The following is a 16,694-nucleotide window of genomic DNA, read 5'->3' on the forward strand; positions in this document are numbered from 1 at the left end:
GTGCAATGTCAAGAAATCTGAGTTCGATTTTCCAAAACTTGAAATAAAAATTAATATTCCACCATCCAAAAACAGCGCATCAAATAGTTGTTATACGAAGATAGCTAAACCATCTGTCATTTCAATGTTTTTTTTTTTTTCACGAGAAAGAGAAATATAACAGATAAGTATATTCAAATGTACAGGAAGAAGAAGATACAAGGAGACTACACCAGTAGCAAACAATTATAGAAAGATAGAAACAATGTCTCTCAATTGAGCATACTTTGGTAGAATTTAGCAAAACAATGTCTCTCAATTGAGCATACTTTGGTAGAATTTATATGTGATTTAAGTCCCACTGCATCAGACCAAGATAACAAGACAGACCTCACTTCCATACCCAAGCCTAAATCTGTTTTGAATAGATGTCTTTAGGTTCTACTTCATAAGGTAATGGTAGTAGATAGGGAAGACCATACGGTCGTAAAGAAATATGGGATAGAGGTTTTGGTATCTCACACAACTGTGTCGAGATTATCTCATTGATTATGTATTTATAGTAAGAAAATTGTACAGGAAGTTACAAAGATCCAAATACATAGCTAGTCAAGCAAAGAAATAAGAAGACTTAACAAATAAAACCTTATTGAGCTAGAAAGGAGGAGGACGTATTCTAGGCACTGACTTTGTTACAACAACTAAGACTAGATACAAGGAGATGATAATATACAACATCTTATTACCCCCTCAAGTTGGAGCGGGAGAGCATGACCGAACGCCCAACTTGCTAACCAGACGGCCAAGTTGTTGAGCTCCTAGCGGCTTTGCTGAGCTCCTAGACGGAAGTGCACTGTATCAACAGGCTTATTTGCAGCTAAAGATAAAGCAAATGGTTGAAAACAGAAATGATATAGGCCTGCCACCTGCTTACTCCATCCAATCACTTTGGTGGTTCTACGGCCCTGACATACACCAGAATCGTGTGAGAATTTAAAACAACAAGTAGGTGTGCTGGAGAGTTTACTGACGGATATTAAATTGAACTTAAAGCTCGGGATATGAAATAATTTAGCAATTCAGTATGAGGTGATAAATTCACAGTGCCAATGTGAGCCACAGATGTATGTGTACCATCTGATAGCTGAACAGTGAGTGGTTTATTAACCACAATATGAGAAGAAAAAAGAGATAGCGAATAAAAAATATGATGGGTTGACCCGCTATCAATAATCCAAATATCATTAGAACAAGAAAGAGACATACCAGCAAAATTGGCATACGGAGCTACATCAGTGCAATCATTTTCAGGTTCAAGGAGAGACCCAAGACGTGCATATTGAGCGGCACTGATGGGTGGTGCAGTAGTTGCAGGTTGAGTAACAGCAGCAATTACATGAGACTCTAGATCCCTTGGCATTGGAAAATCCTTCGGATATCCATTTAATTTCCAGTAGGTTTGCCTAGTGTGGCCATACTTATTGCAATGATCGCAGAAATGACGTGCACGCTTGTTGGGACCATTATTTGGAAAAGGTCTCTGGTTGCGATTGTCACTACAAGTAACATTAATGGTTGCAGATTCAACAAATGGAAGACAAGAAGAGTTTATACCTTGCTGCTCCTCTTCTTGTCTCACATGATTATAAATCTTGGCAGGGGAAGGCATGGGTTCCATGAGAAGAATCTGACTCCGCAATGAAGAAAACCGATCATGTAATCCTTGTAAGAACTCCATTGACCTATCCTGATTATGATTTTCAACATAGCTCTTTCCGGCACCACAAATACAGGGTTCAATTTGCCTGAAAGCATCCAATTGATCCCAAAGAGATTTCAGATTAGTGTAATACCTTGCAATATACAAGTTGTCTTGTTTCATGGTGCTTGATTGAATCGATGGATCCACATAATTGGAAATCCATCTTCCAACCAAATCGTCACATCTCGTCCAGTGAGGTAGATCAGTGGTGCTAGTTGGCTTTTTGACAGTACCACCAATATAACCTGTATTGCCTTTCGCACTGAGCGCTTTTGTCATCTCTCTTCCCCAAGTGCAATAGTTATCACTTGTTAGGAGAGGGATGAAGATGAGTGAGGTGGGATTATCCGCATAATGGACATATTACGGCTGTTGGAGAAAGAACAGAATTCTTATCGATTGAAGAGGTAGGATCGTCTTCAATATCCATGGAGATGATTGTTTAGAAAGAAAAAAATTAACATAGCTCTACTATACCATAATTAAATCTGGGACTGAGGTTTTGGTATCTCACACAACTGTGTCGATTTTATCTCATTGATTATGTATTTATAGTAAGTACATTGTACAGGAAGTTACAAACATCCAAATACATAGCTAGTCAAGCAAAGAAATAGGAAGACTTAACAAATAAAACCTTATTGATATAAAAAAGAGGAGGACGTATTCTAGGCATTGACTTTGTTACAACAACTAAGACTAGATACAAGGAGATGATAATATACAACATCTTAATACCCCCTCAAGTTGGAGCGGGAGAGCATGAACGGACGCCCAACTTGCTAACCAGACGGCCAAATTGCTGAGCTCCTAGAGGCTTTGTGAAAACTTCTGCGAGTTGATCATAAGATGGAAGATACTTTGGCAAAATCAATCCATTGAGTAACTTCTCACGAACAAAGTAGAAATCAATTTCTATATGTTTGGTACGTTCGTGAAAAACTGGATTTTGAGCAATGTGAATTGCGGCTTGATTATCAAAAGAGATGGTGATAGGTAAAGAACAAGGAATATGCATGTCCTTGAAAAGATAACGTAACCATTGAAGTTCAGCTGTAAGATTTTCCATAGAATGATATTCAGCTTCAGGGGAAGAGCGAGCAACAGTGGGTTGCTTCTTTGATTTCCATGATATAGGACTAGAACTTATCGAAGCAAAATAGCATGTAGTGGAACATCGAGTAAGTGGACATCCTTCCCAGTCTGAATCCGTGTATCCATGTAATGAGAGGATATTGGAAGATGAGAGAAAAATGCCATGCCCAATTGTACCTTTGAGGTAACGGAGGACACGGTGAGCAGCATCAAGATGAGATGTACGTGGATGTTTCATAAACTGACTTAAGTAATTGACTGCATATGTTATATCTGGACGAGTGACAGTGAGATATAAAAGGAGGCCAATGAGATGAAGGAAAGAGCTTGGATCAGTTAAATCTTTTCCATCTGTAGGAAGTAATTTAATATGCGTATCCGTGGGAAAGGATGAAACGCGAGCTCCAGTGCGACCTTAGTCCTTAACGAAAACCGAAGTAACTTTGGCAATCCATTGACGAGAGGCTTGTTTAAGGCATTAAAGAGATTTATTAGGTTTAAAAACTTTAGACTCACCTTTGCGAGATAAATCAGAAGGTATTTTCATGTAAATTTCTTCATCCAGATCCCCTTGGAGGAAGGCATTTTGACATCTAACTGATGGATAGATCCACCCTTGATGGATGCAATGGACAATAAAACACGAACGGTGACAAGATTAGCTACAAGTGCAAAAGTATCATAATAATCAATACCTTCTTGTTGATTGTAAACCTTAGCGATAAGTCGAGCCTTGTAACGTTCAATGGTGCCATCGGAGTTAAACTTAATTTTGAAAACCCACTTACATCCAATTGCTATCTTACTAGGTGGTAATCAACCTCAATCCAAGTATTATTTACTTGTAAAGCAAGAATTTCTTTGTACATAGATGCTCGCCATTTAGGACATTTAATGGCTTGAGAAAATGATTTTGGTTCATCTGTCAGCACAACAACAGCTAAAAAATTCCTTATGAGATGGTTTGAATGTATCAAATGAGAGATAATTAGTCATTGGATAGACTGATGTGGACGCACACGTGGTGGAAGAACAATGATAATCCTTCTAGTATGTAGGAGGATTTCTGGAACGAGATGGCCTAGGGTCCGCAGGAGTGACTAAAGAGTCGGATGAATAAGACAAAATAACATCACGAGAAGGATGCACTGGTGATGGTGCAGTGGGGAACACTACTGGCGTGTCAGTAGTGCTTTGTGGTGTTTCTGTAGGAGCCTCTACAGATATGGATGGACCACGTTGAGCTGGTGAGACTGTATGAGATGGAAACCCTGAGCTATATATATCCTGAGAGTCAGGACTGCTGGTTGAGAAACTGACGTGTTAGATAGACTCAATTCAAGAAAATATTTGTAATTACAATATCATGTTTGAATCATATTAGTATCAAGAACTTCTAAATCAAGCAGGAGAAGAATTCGGGTTTGATTATCCAATGGGAGGTGTTACGATTCCTTGTAGCAAAGAAACATTTATGAATCTTACATCTCAATTAGATGACTTGTAATCAAGTGTTGAGAAAATTTCTCAGAATTTTGTAAAGTAGTCGTGTTGATCTCTTGTACAAATGGATAGGATTGAAATACTAAAATTAGTTAGAAATTATTCCGTTAATCAACTAATATTCTCTTCCACATTTTTAATCAAGTGATCATGTTGCTTACAATTTTTCCATAAATTGTTTACTTACGGTCTATGTATGTATTATATTCAAACACTAAACTATTCCAACAAAATACCATGGCCATTAGCATTACAAAAAGTCACTTATTATTGAGACCACACTCCTTAGATTTTTCCAGCCTGCGATGGGAGTGACGGAAATGTTAATCCTCAGTCAGTCACTAACTGAATCAGATAAACAACTTAGCTAGGTGTCTCTAATAACGATAGGGCTCATGTGAACATTGAAGGTTCGTGCATATAGAATAAAATTCTATTAGAAGAACACTGTCATAAAAGTAATACTGTGATTATTGATTGCCTTAATTAATTTCCGCTCTTATATTTGGATATGACAGACGATGGATGTTTGTCTTTATAAATCCAAAAGGCCAAACTGATAAAGATATTGGATGTGACAAATAAACATGTCTGGACACTGAATTGTAGTTCCTAATTTATATTAATCAGAAGTATGAAAAGAAAATTATAATGCATACATCGTTTCAAGTGATTTATTCTCAAACTTATACAATCCCTGATTTCGTTTCCTGATGAGTGCAACATTATCAATAATCTCATCCCACATACCCATTTACCTCTACCTCTCAAAGCATTTATATTCCAAGCTTCAAACAACTCAAGAAGTGACCTCGGCATTGGCCACGAGATCCGGGAAGCTTTGATGAAATAGTTTCGTATTTCAAACGAGCAAGGACAATGCAAGAGCATATGATCCGTTGTTTCTCTTTTAGATATATAAAAAGCACACAAATCACTTTCTATCTCCACTCCTCTAAGCCTTAACATATTTCTAGTTGAAGAGAATTATGAAAAGGAGACCAAATAATAAAACTGACCTTACGAGGAATATTATTCTTCCATAGATGCTTCGCGAAAATGCACGTCTCAAACTGCCCAGCTAAAGTCTCTTAGAATTTTGCCGTATTAAAATATCCATAATAAATATCTCATATACGCCTTCCACAAGATTTGGAATACTAACATCACGCCTAAGAAAATCCCAGTCTAGATGCACATTAGCATTCAAAACTCTCTTAAAAACACACTGTCATCTAATGCTTCTAATCATCTCTGCTATAGTGACATCTTTATCTTTCACTACCTTAAACACCTCCGGAAAAATGTCTTTTAACCAACCTCCATCAATCCATTTTTCCTTCCAAAATCTGTTTTCGTTACCGTCATTGACTGTAAACTGATCCATGTTATGAACCGTCGAAACTATATTCACCACGTTCTTCCATAAACTTCTGAATTGGGTTTTAGAATCACATCCGGCATTAGCAAATCATTATTCTTCTTGAACTTCTCTTGAATTTTCTTCTTCTAAAGCCCGATTGATTTCCCTTAGATTCCTCAAACCTAATCTCTCATTATCCTTAGGCAAACAAATCTTTGTCCACCCTACCCAAACTAACTTTCACCTCCGTCGAACTACCATTCACAAGAACAGAAAAATTCGAAGAAGTTACACACCATCTAATCCAAGAGATTGCCAATTGACATTGTCAAACGATTTCTCCATATCAATCTTGCAAAGAATCCCAGGCTTCTTAGCTTTCAACCTACTATCCACACATTCATTCAGAATGAGAACTCCATCAAGAATTTGCTTGTCATGAATGAAATCTCCTTCAAAGTCCAAAATAATATTGGGCATTTCTTTATTCAGTCTGAGGGCAATCAGTTTAGACAGAATGTTTTCCACATTACAAATAAGACTTAACGGTCTAAAGTCTTTCGGAGTACAAGAATCTTTTTTCCTCGGAATTAATGTGATGAAAGAGCAATTAAACCTTTAATTAATAGAACAGTTCTGTGGAAATCCTTGATAAGATTCATCTTTCAAAACACCCTAGCAACTCTTGAGAAAATCAGCCGTAAAACTATCTGGACAAGGCGCCTTATTACATCTCATCTGTTTAACAACTCCCCAAACTTCCTCCTCCGAGAACTCCCTCTCAAGCCAAAGTTTTTCCTCCTCTTTGATCTTAGGGAAAAAAAGATTTTCCATACCTGAATTCAACTTATTCAGTTTAAGTACAAATTGATATAGAAACTACGAATTTCTTCTCTTATAATGCCTTGATCAAAACAGTCGACCCCTCCAACCTGAAGCTTGGCTATTGTGTTTCTATTCCTCCTTGTGCTAGCCATACCATGAAAATATTTAGTATTAGATTCGCCCCATCTAAAATCATTTTGCTTAGCCCGCAACTGCCATTTACCTGCCTCTATAGCTTCTATATTCCGCAACAGTAACCTGCATTGAGTTCTCTCTTCCAATTGGTTTTGATGTAACGCCCATCTTCCTCTTGAATGTTCAAATCGTGAATCCTTCCTGTTAGAGCCTTCTTATCTCTAGAAATGGAGCCAAATTCCTGCATTCTTCAAGGTTTAATCATGTGCTTTAAATTCTGAAGTTTCAAGAAGAAAGCTGTGCTTGCACTACAAACAACATATATTTCCACCACTGCTTTAAATTCCTCACGAAATGCTTGTGCTCCACCCAAACCCTATCTAACTTAAAATATGGCTTGGAAGGCATTGAAAGTTCTATAATCAGTAATATAAGATTGTGATCTGAAATTGTTCTCGTCAGTACTATTTGAAGAGAGGTCGGAAATGCTTACTCAAATTCGTAACTAAAAATAGATCTATCTAACCTACATAAAAGAGGGTCAGAATCATTATTCGACCACGTGAAAGATCCTCCTACCAATGACTGGTCAATCAACTCTTGTTCCAAAATGAAGTTGATAAGCAAAGAATTAGTTGGACTATCCCCATCGCCCCGATTCCTCTCTACGCTTGGCCTTACAACATTCATATCTCCGTCTATGCACAAAGGTCCGTTCCACCAGCCTCTCACTTCAGCCATATCATTCCAGAACTCAGTTCTATAATTATAATCACATGGACTATAAGCCTTCGTCACCGCCCACTGAAATTCAGTTAACCTTTTTAGGAAAAGAGTAGTGATGTTCATGTATCCAACTCTCTCATTCAACTTCTTGAACCTGCTACCATCCCAAATGCACAATAAACCACTACTGTTGCCTACCGATGGGATGTAGTTTCATCCATAATTGTCGTCAAATCACAACTGACTAATAAGATCATCGGTAATGTGCTGCATTTTCGTCTCTTGAACTAGACAAACTGCACTCCTCTGTGAAATAATCCAATTCCTAACTGCAATTATTTTATCAAAATCGTTCATGCCTCTTATATTATTATCCACTGCACATTTCTGCAGTCTCCAGTAGTATGCCCACGGAATCTGTGGTATGCACAGAATTCATGGCTGCACCTTCCCGGGATAGGTTCCATCCCTAAATTGAGAGGTATTAGTATTTTCCCCATTAGTACAACATCCTCCCAAACCTTTTCGATCGTTGGGTTTAATCATAGCATCTTTATATCTTCGAATACTCGTGCATTTTGACTTTGATTATTGTTGTACCTTCTCCCTTGATTGTTGTATCCTCCTCTTTGATTGTCGGATATTCTTACCTAGTTATTCCTTCCTTGTTTTCTCTCTCTATATTCTCTGTCGAATATTTCCTGATCTCTGCTATATTCTCTTCTCCTGTTGGTCATCGGTATTAGGTTAGATATTAGAGAAGTAGACTGTAGAGACTAGAGAGTATTAGGTTGTTCTCCGACAATCGATACTCGATAGATAATACCTAGGGGTAGGAAATTACAAGTACACTCCTAGGCCATCGGATGTCGGATACTAACTTAACGGAAGAAGCCTATTCTGATTCCGATTCCGATAAGAGGTATTATCCGATAGATTATCCGATATCCGATATGTCCCATTAAATTCTTTAGGATGTCGGATTTTCGGAAACGGATCTTGGATTTCGGCTATCCGTTGCTAGCTCTAGTTTCGCTACGCGCACAAAATCTAGTATTAAAGTAAAGAAGTTATGCTTATCGTTATCCATTCTTATTTCCGGAAAATATTTACGTATAATTCTTTTTTTTTTAATTTTATAAATTCCGAGTTTAAAAATGAAAGAAAATATTTCTTTACAATTTTCTTTATTTCCTTTTGCAATCGTCAGATTTGGAGCATTAGATCGACTATATGGAAATTCTCATTTTTTAGCAAAGATATTCTTTTTTCCTGTTTTTTATCCAAAGATGTTCGTTAATTTTCTTAGCCAATCTGAAGGCCTAAATTTTATAAAAATCATGTAAACGTGGTGTAAGAAAATCCCAAACCTACCGACCAATATGGAGCATTATATCATATCGATCCTATTAAAAATTAACGGTCACGAAATTTAAGGGGTATAACTTGTTTTTCATCCAATCAGGAGTAAGGGTTTCATTGACCGGCCAATGAGAGGGCAGGTTGGCGCGACTCTCAACGTGGAGTAAGAGTAGGTCCTGGCACCATAAATACGAAAAATAATTCTCTTGAAAACACTCTCTCATATATACTCTTTCTTGTAAATAGAAGATAGAGAACAAAAGACACAATGGAAAGGGGAAAATGAGTGGAAAAATTTCATTCATGTGTGAGTTTACAAAGGTTAGGTACTCTATTTATAGAGTGTACATACTTGGTGCCCAAGTAATGGGGTCCCACTGAAGTGAGCATCTACCTAATAAACTTCCGTTTATAACACGCCCCCTAGATGACCACTGTATCTAAGCAGTTGCCTCATTAAAACCTTTGTCAGGAAAATCAAAAAAGGGACAAAACCTGATCGAAGGGAAAAGAGTACAATTGTGAGAAAACTTAGAACACAGTTGGACATGCACATGTTTCCTCATTAAAACCTTGACAAGGAAAAACTCAGTGGGACAAAACCTTGATGAAGGAAAAAGAGTACAACGTGATTGTCCAGCAAAATACCTTTTACTATGATGCCCCCCCTGATAAGTACTACAGTTGAATATTGGCTTGCAAATATTCGAGTCGACACTTCCCAATTTCGATAAACGAATTTCTTGAATGCTGTGGATAGCAATGCTTTCGTGAGAAATATGCCAGTTGATGAAGTCTTATTTTGTTTTAGTCTTCAAATGGTAGTGTTCTCGAGTCTTCATGTTTCTTTCAGTACATTAAGCACTTGTGTCGTGGATTGCTAATTTCTTGGAGATGATTTGTAGAACTAGTTGATGTAGTTTCTCCAATATGTATTTATAGTACCATTTTTGAGTAAAGTTTGTGATCATACCATATATGGATTAGAATGATATCCAGATTCCTAAGGGTTCTTATGTTGATGTGGTCTAACATCACAGAATGACCTAGTTAATGGTGGGAATCCACCAAATAACCAAAATTATACAACTTCCCCTTGGATGACCACCATGTTGAATAAATTGCCTCACTAAAACCTTACTAATAAAACCCAGTGGGAAAAACTTTGGACGAAGGAAAAAGAGCACAAAATATCAACATTTTTGAAAGAAAATCAAACGTCAACGAGATGTTGCCCCGTTAAAACCTTGTCAGGAAAACCACATGGGATAAAACCGGAAACAAAGGGAAAAGACTACAACTTCTGACGTAGATATGTATGCTAACTCAACTATATGAGTATTACATAAAATGAGCATCAAAGTCATAACTCTAGTCAAATACGAGTTTAAGCTAGCATAATTCTAACTGCAGATTTAAGAAATAAATAGAATCTATGCTGCTAAAACGTGGATTTTAATGTTTTTAAGGACTCTTAAAGAGAACAATAAAGTTGATATCATCAACTAACTAATCCGTATTTTCAGTTTGGTACCGAACTTCTAAAAACACATAAAGGATTGTTAAACCTGACATAATCGAGTCAAGTGGCCGCCTAAATATAATTTGAATCCTCCACAGAATACAAATTTGAATAGGTTCTCCAATCAAATCACTTGTGCGAACGCAATATGAGTCCTTCAAGACTACCATGCGAATTGCATCATATAGGGAGAACGATATATTATTGAACCAATCCTCGGCTTTGAACTTATAACCCTCAATCGCTCTTAATACGCAATATGACTACACCAACCTTTAATTAATAGGCTTTCCAGTTTAAAGTGTTAAGTCTTGGACCCAAAATCGCGTTAATCGAGAAATTAATCCAATCTATTTGGAAGTATGCCAACCAATCACATTGTCGATATTCCTCTGCAGAGGGGTTAACAACCACCATCTTTATTATTTTAGTAGCTACTGTAATATTCGACAACAAATTTAGCTTACTACGAGCTCACACAATTCTCAAATGTATGCATATATTGAAAAATTCAAAAGAATTACTGGTACCAGCACGCGCGGGGAATTATAATCTCCTCATCATTCAAATGAGGAGATATGAATTTTGAGAATGTGAATCGTATTATGATAGTCTTTGTTGGAGCACTATATGTAGCTTATATAAAAAATGCGATTTGCTTGCTATATGTGATTGAATTTTCTTTTTCAAACGGCATAAGCTTTTATTAAAGCTATATAAGATATTTTCACGCCTAGTAGACATCCTTTTTCGATTTGATCAAAATGGTAGAGAAACGTTTGGTAATGTATAGTCTCCCCCTGATTATGGCGGAAATATAATCGTCTCATATACGAAAACAAGTTCGCAGAGTATTATCCGATTAAATCGAGGACATATACTCGTAATAACATCTGGACTTTAACAACACCAGTTGGACCGTAGATAATGACTTCAAAAGCCATAAAAGAAATGTCCAAATAAATAAATAAAATGTAGTCTACTTGACGTACAAATTTAAAATCAACCATGAATTCATTGGTTAGAGCAAGAAAGCATAAATCTCCAATGACCTATATGGCCGACAAGATATTCATTCACCTAAGAATGAAATTATAGACACTTTATTTCATTCAAAGAAATTAATATTGAGATCAATATAGTCACTACAAGGATTAATTAATGATTTAGGTTAACAAGTTGAGAATCCGAATTTTGGAGATTATTACCATGAGGGAAAATCAAAATTGCTTAATATCCCGCAAGAACTCAATAGTTCTCCGTTAAATTGGTAAATGCAATTGGTTTAACCAATAATAGTGATATTTCATCTTTTAATTGTTGATATAGCGAAAACGCTTCTTTAAAAAATTATGAAGCATTATTTTGTTTTTAAAAAGAAAGTGGATTATGAATGGTTTCTTATAAAAAATAGAAACCAATGATTTATTATTAAATAAATCTCCTTTCTCATGAGGTTGATGGAAAAACCAAATATTAATTGGTTTTTACGATTTAACAAAATTGTATCGACAAAAGAGGAGAACAATATTGTCGATTTAGTCATCACATAGGAAAAACCTACTTAGTGTATGACGGATGGTTTCTTGTAAAAAGAAAAATAGAAACCATATGGATAAATCACATGATCCTTATATAGAGGACAAGGATACCAAATTTAATTGGTCGTTGGTTTTTCAATCATGCATGTGTTAAATACCATAAAGGTAGCTAAATCGTGATTACACCAAACCAATTTTATTTTATTTTGGGTGATTACAGTTTCATTACAGGAATAGAAACTGCAAACCATCTTTCGATGATTTTTATCTTTCTCTATGCAAAAAAATAAAGAAGAAAGAAAACACCGATTTTTGGTGATTTCAGTGTCATTAGATGTATAGAAATTATAAATCATTTTTTGATGATTTTTCTTTTTCTTCGTTTTTCTTGTCTATAAAAGATTAGAGAAAAAAAATAAATAAACCATATACCAATAAATAATTTAAATCAAACATATAAATTACCGTAAAAAAAGTTGATTGTAAAATAATAACAAAAGAAGAAACAGAACTTTAACAACTTATCTCGGTCCAAGTCCTGTACAGCTAACATCGCGCGTATGAGGATATCTTGACCGAGAGAGAAAGTTGTTAGGGTATTAACTCACTCCGTGTATTTTTCTATTGGTTCAAGCGCCTTTTATGGAAACGTACAGATGGCACTTTGTAACCACAAGTTAACACAATCCATGAATCCATATCTCGGAGACCAAACGGCCATCTGGTATTAGAGAATCAACATCTCCATACTGTGAGTGCTATGAGTAGATCCAGTTTGATCTACAAAAGGACAAAGAAAGCTAGGTATTATAAGATAATGTGAATCAAACCTTAGCCGATCCGAAAGCCTAGATTTTTTTAAATCATGTAAACGTGGTATAAGAAAATCTTAAACCTACCGATCAGTATGGAGCATTATATCAAATCGATCCTATTAAAAACTAACAATCACAAAATATAGAAATATAACCTGTTTTTCAACTATTCAGAAGCGAGGGTTTCATTGACCGGCCAATGGAAGAAGAGGTTGGCGCGACTCTCAACATGTAATGAGAGATGGAGTGGAGTTTTTAGGTTCTTGATGATTGATTGATATAATGGAACCACAAAATGGTCTGAACCAGTGACAATCCTAAGTGACAGCCCTATCATGGGTGCCTCTAACGTGGTTGTGCCTCTGGTTGTTGCAACTAAAGGATATATTGGTGTTGCCAAAATTATATACATTATATTTTTCACGACAGATTAAAATAACATAAATCATATCGAAGTTAAGCCTGAAGTTATTTTTATAAGAAAAGGTAGAGCTCTTTAATCCCATGTGGGTTGAGCCAACATTTTTCTTCCCTCGTTTGTTAAACTGCACCATTTTCAAATGCCAGATGATATGGCAATCCAGTATAGCATACAAGATAATTTAGTTTTGGCCGCATCCACTATCGCAAAGTAGTGCAGCTCCGAGATTCTAGTAAGTTTGATTTCGTCTTTTGATTTAGTCGCAAGTTTATCTTTCAGTTCAGTCTATGTAGGAGTTAGTTGAGTCCATGTTCGAGTTATTGGAATAAAAGTAGGAGAACCTTCGGGAATTTGTTAGTCGACTGGTTAGTATAAATTGAGATGTAAAGATCAGTTGAATACACTACACCGAACCCAATTATTTTCTTGTCTCCCTGTAATTTTCATTAGAGGAATAAAATCAGTTTATTCATTTGCTCTCTCTGTGTTACAATCTATCCCGATCATCTTTTGTTACATGGTATACAAGAGCTAGGTTAGTGATAGAGTGTGTGTTTTCTTCCATTGCTCACAGAATGTTTGATTTTATTACTCTTTGAATTTTTTTTTAACATAGTTTTCCATTTGCAGAGGTGGTGTTATACTTTATACTGTTTTGATCAACATGGATGGTGGAAGTAATTCTATTTCTCAACCTACTGTAGAGAAACTTGTTGGCAGTAATTACCAGTATTGGAAGCTATATATGGAATCTTATCTTCAAGGACAAGATTTATGGGAGTTGGTTTCAGGTGCAGAACGAATTCCAGCGGAAAATCCATAGAATTCATAGGCACGCCGTAAGTGGAAGGTTAAATGTGGGAAAGCTATGTATGCATTACGAACATTGACCAGTAGAGAACTTATTGATCAGATCCATGATATGGATACACCTAAGAAGATATGGGATGCTCTTGCAAACTTGTTTACTAAGAAAAATACTGCAAGACTTCAACATTTGGAGAATGAACTTGCTGTGATAAGTCAAGGTAATTTCTCTATTCCAGAATACTTCTTAAAAGTTAATAATTTGTGTTATAAAATTTCAGAATTAGAACCAGATGATCCAATTAAATAGGCTAGATTGCGTCGTTATCTTATACGTGGTTTGAGGAAGGAGTTTATGCCATTTATTACTTCAGTACAAGGGTGGAAAACTCAGCCCTGACATTGAGCTAGAGAACTTGCTAACCAATCAAGAAGCATTAATCAAGCAAATGTCCAACAAGACTATTTCTGAAGTCGAGGATGTGCTCTTCACCAGAGACAAAGGTAGAAACCAGTCTACTACAAAACCAACAGATGACACCATATCCTGCCATAGATGTGGTAAGAATGTACATATCAAAAAGCACTGTCGGGTGAAAATTATTTGTAAAAGATGTGGCAAATCTGGTCACATAGAACCAAATTTTCGTGTAAAGCTTGCAGATGAAGATGCTAATGTTGTTCATGCAGAAGAGGAAGATAATCAACCTACTTGGGAGCAATGTTTTTCTATTGAAGTTGGTGAATCATCCACGAATGCAAGAAAAGGTTCTAATAGTTACATTGATTATACCAAAGACTGTATTGTCGATTCTAGTTGTTTTCATCACGCCACAGGTAATGCTTCTCTTCTCTCTGAAGTTCGTACACACCAAGGGAGGAGAGTTATTGTTACTGCTGATAACTCGCTACACCCAGTAGTTAAAGAAGGTCAGCTAACTTTTAAGGACAATTCTAATGTAGATGGCGTTGAGTTAACAGATGTTTATCATGTTCCTGGATTAAAAAAGAATCTTCTTTCCGTACCGCAAATAACTGATTCCGGGAGGTATGTTTTATTTGGTCCAAATGATGTTAAAATTCTTTCAAATTTCAAATCTGTTGATGCTGATGTTCTCTTTACTGGACAAAGAAGAGATTATTTATAAGTTTTATCTGCTGGTGAAGCTTATGTTGAAAAGACAAGCCAAAATGCAAGTATTTCACTTTGCCATGCACGACTGGGTCATGTTGGTTATCAGTTATTACAAAAATCTCCATTAAACAGTTACTTGAAGGTGTGCCATTATTTCGGAAGATGCATACAAATGTTGTATGTTCTGGTTGTCAGTATGGTAAGTCTCGTCGCCTTCCTTTCCAAAGTTCAACAAACCGGTCTACTTCTTTATTTCAATTACTTCATTCGGATCTTTTAGGACCAACAAAGACACCTAGTTGTGCTGGTTATCAATATTTAATGGTAATTGTGGATGATTTCACCCGGTTTTCTTGGGTTTATTTTTTGAAACACAAAGATGAGGCATTTTCGATCTTTGTAAAATTCAAACTGGAAGTAGAAAAGGAATTTGGAAAGCTGATTAAATGTATACGTACTGACAATGGAGGAGAATTTTTGTCGGATGAGTTCTTCAAATACTGCAGAGAACATGGAATTCGTCGCCAGATGACATGTCCTGAAACCCCGCAACAGAACAGAGTTGCTGAAAGAAAACTAGCTCATCTTACTGAGATATGTGCTTGTCATGGTTGCATGAAAGCAACTACTTAGAGATCTATGGGAAGAATCTATTCAATGTGCTTGTCATGTGATTAATCGACTACCTCCATGGCCAGGTACTGATAAATCCCCTTTTGAAAATTTGTATGTTGTTAAACCTAATGTGAATTACTTTCGGGTTTTTGGTTCACTTTGTTATGTTCATATTCCCAAGAGTAATCGAACTAAGCTTGACCCGAAAGCTAGAAAATGTATGTTCGTTGGATATGATTCACATAGGAAGGGGTGGAGGTGTATGGATATTCAGACAAAAAAGGTTACAGTCTCTCGTAACGTGGTGTTCGATGAAGTAACGTCGTATGATGGTGTCGACAGTACCACTGTTTTAGATCCTTTTTCACTTGATACTGATTCTCGAGCACAAGGGGATGACGATTCTACTTCTCGAGAGGGGGATTCTCCTATCCAGCAAGACGTTGTCCGCAGGTCTACAAGAGAACGAAGAGCACCTAGTCACCTATCTGATTATGAAGTTCAATGTAATCACGTGTCTGTAACTTCTTGCTTTCTGATGGGAGTTACTTATGAAGGTAAACCAAGGCATTATAATGAAGCTGAAGGAGTTGCTGAATGGGAAGTTGCGATGCGTGAAGAAATAGATGCGTTGCATAAGAATTCGACATGGGAGCTTGTACCAAAACCAGATGATGTTGACTTGGTTACTTGCAAATGGGTCTACAAGTTAAAGAAGAAGGAAGATGGCACTGTAGATCGTTATAAAGCTCGACTGGTGACACGTGGTTTTTCTCAGCAGTATGGATTAGATTATGAAGAGACTTTCAGTCCAGTTGCGAGAATGGTAACACTGCATACTCTTATTTCTCTTGCTGCATACGAAGGGTGGACTTTATGGAAATTAGATGTGAAGAATGCATTTCTTTATGGTGAATTAGATCATGATATCTTTATGGAACAGCCTCAAGGATTTGTTTCTAAGCAACATCCTCATCATGTATGCCGACTCAAGAAGGCATTGTACGACCTCAAACAAGCACTGCGTGCTTGGTATGGTAAGATTGCTCAATATCTTAATTTCTGTGGCTTTAAACCGTCAAACTCTG

General features: G+C 36.5%; 1 protein-coding gene across 1 annotated transcript; it reads right to left on the reverse strand.

The window, feature by feature from the left end:
- Positions 1 to 331: 331 nt before the first annotated feature.
- Positions 332 to 2,247, reverse strand: LOC113328659. Its single transcript, XM_026575696.1, has 2 exons — positions 1,246 to 2,247; positions 332 to 944 (listed from the first exon to the last, which is right to left on the reverse strand). Exons 1-2 carry the CDS (start codon positions 2,018 to 2,020, stop codon positions 937 to 939), a joined length of 783 nt encoding a protein of 260 aa, XP_026431481.1. The 5' UTR covers positions 2,021 to 2,247; the 3' UTR covers positions 332 to 936.
- Between the last annotated feature and the right edge of the window lie 14,447 nt (positions 2,248 to 16,694).

The sequence above is a fragment of the Papaver somniferum genome, unplaced genomic scaffold (genome assembly GCF_003573695.1).
Source record: "Papaver somniferum cultivar HN1 unplaced genomic scaffold, ASM357369v1 unplaced-scaffold_114, whole genome shotgun sequence".
NCBI lineage: Eukaryota > Viridiplantae > Streptophyta > Magnoliopsida > Ranunculales > Papaveraceae > Papaver > Papaver somniferum.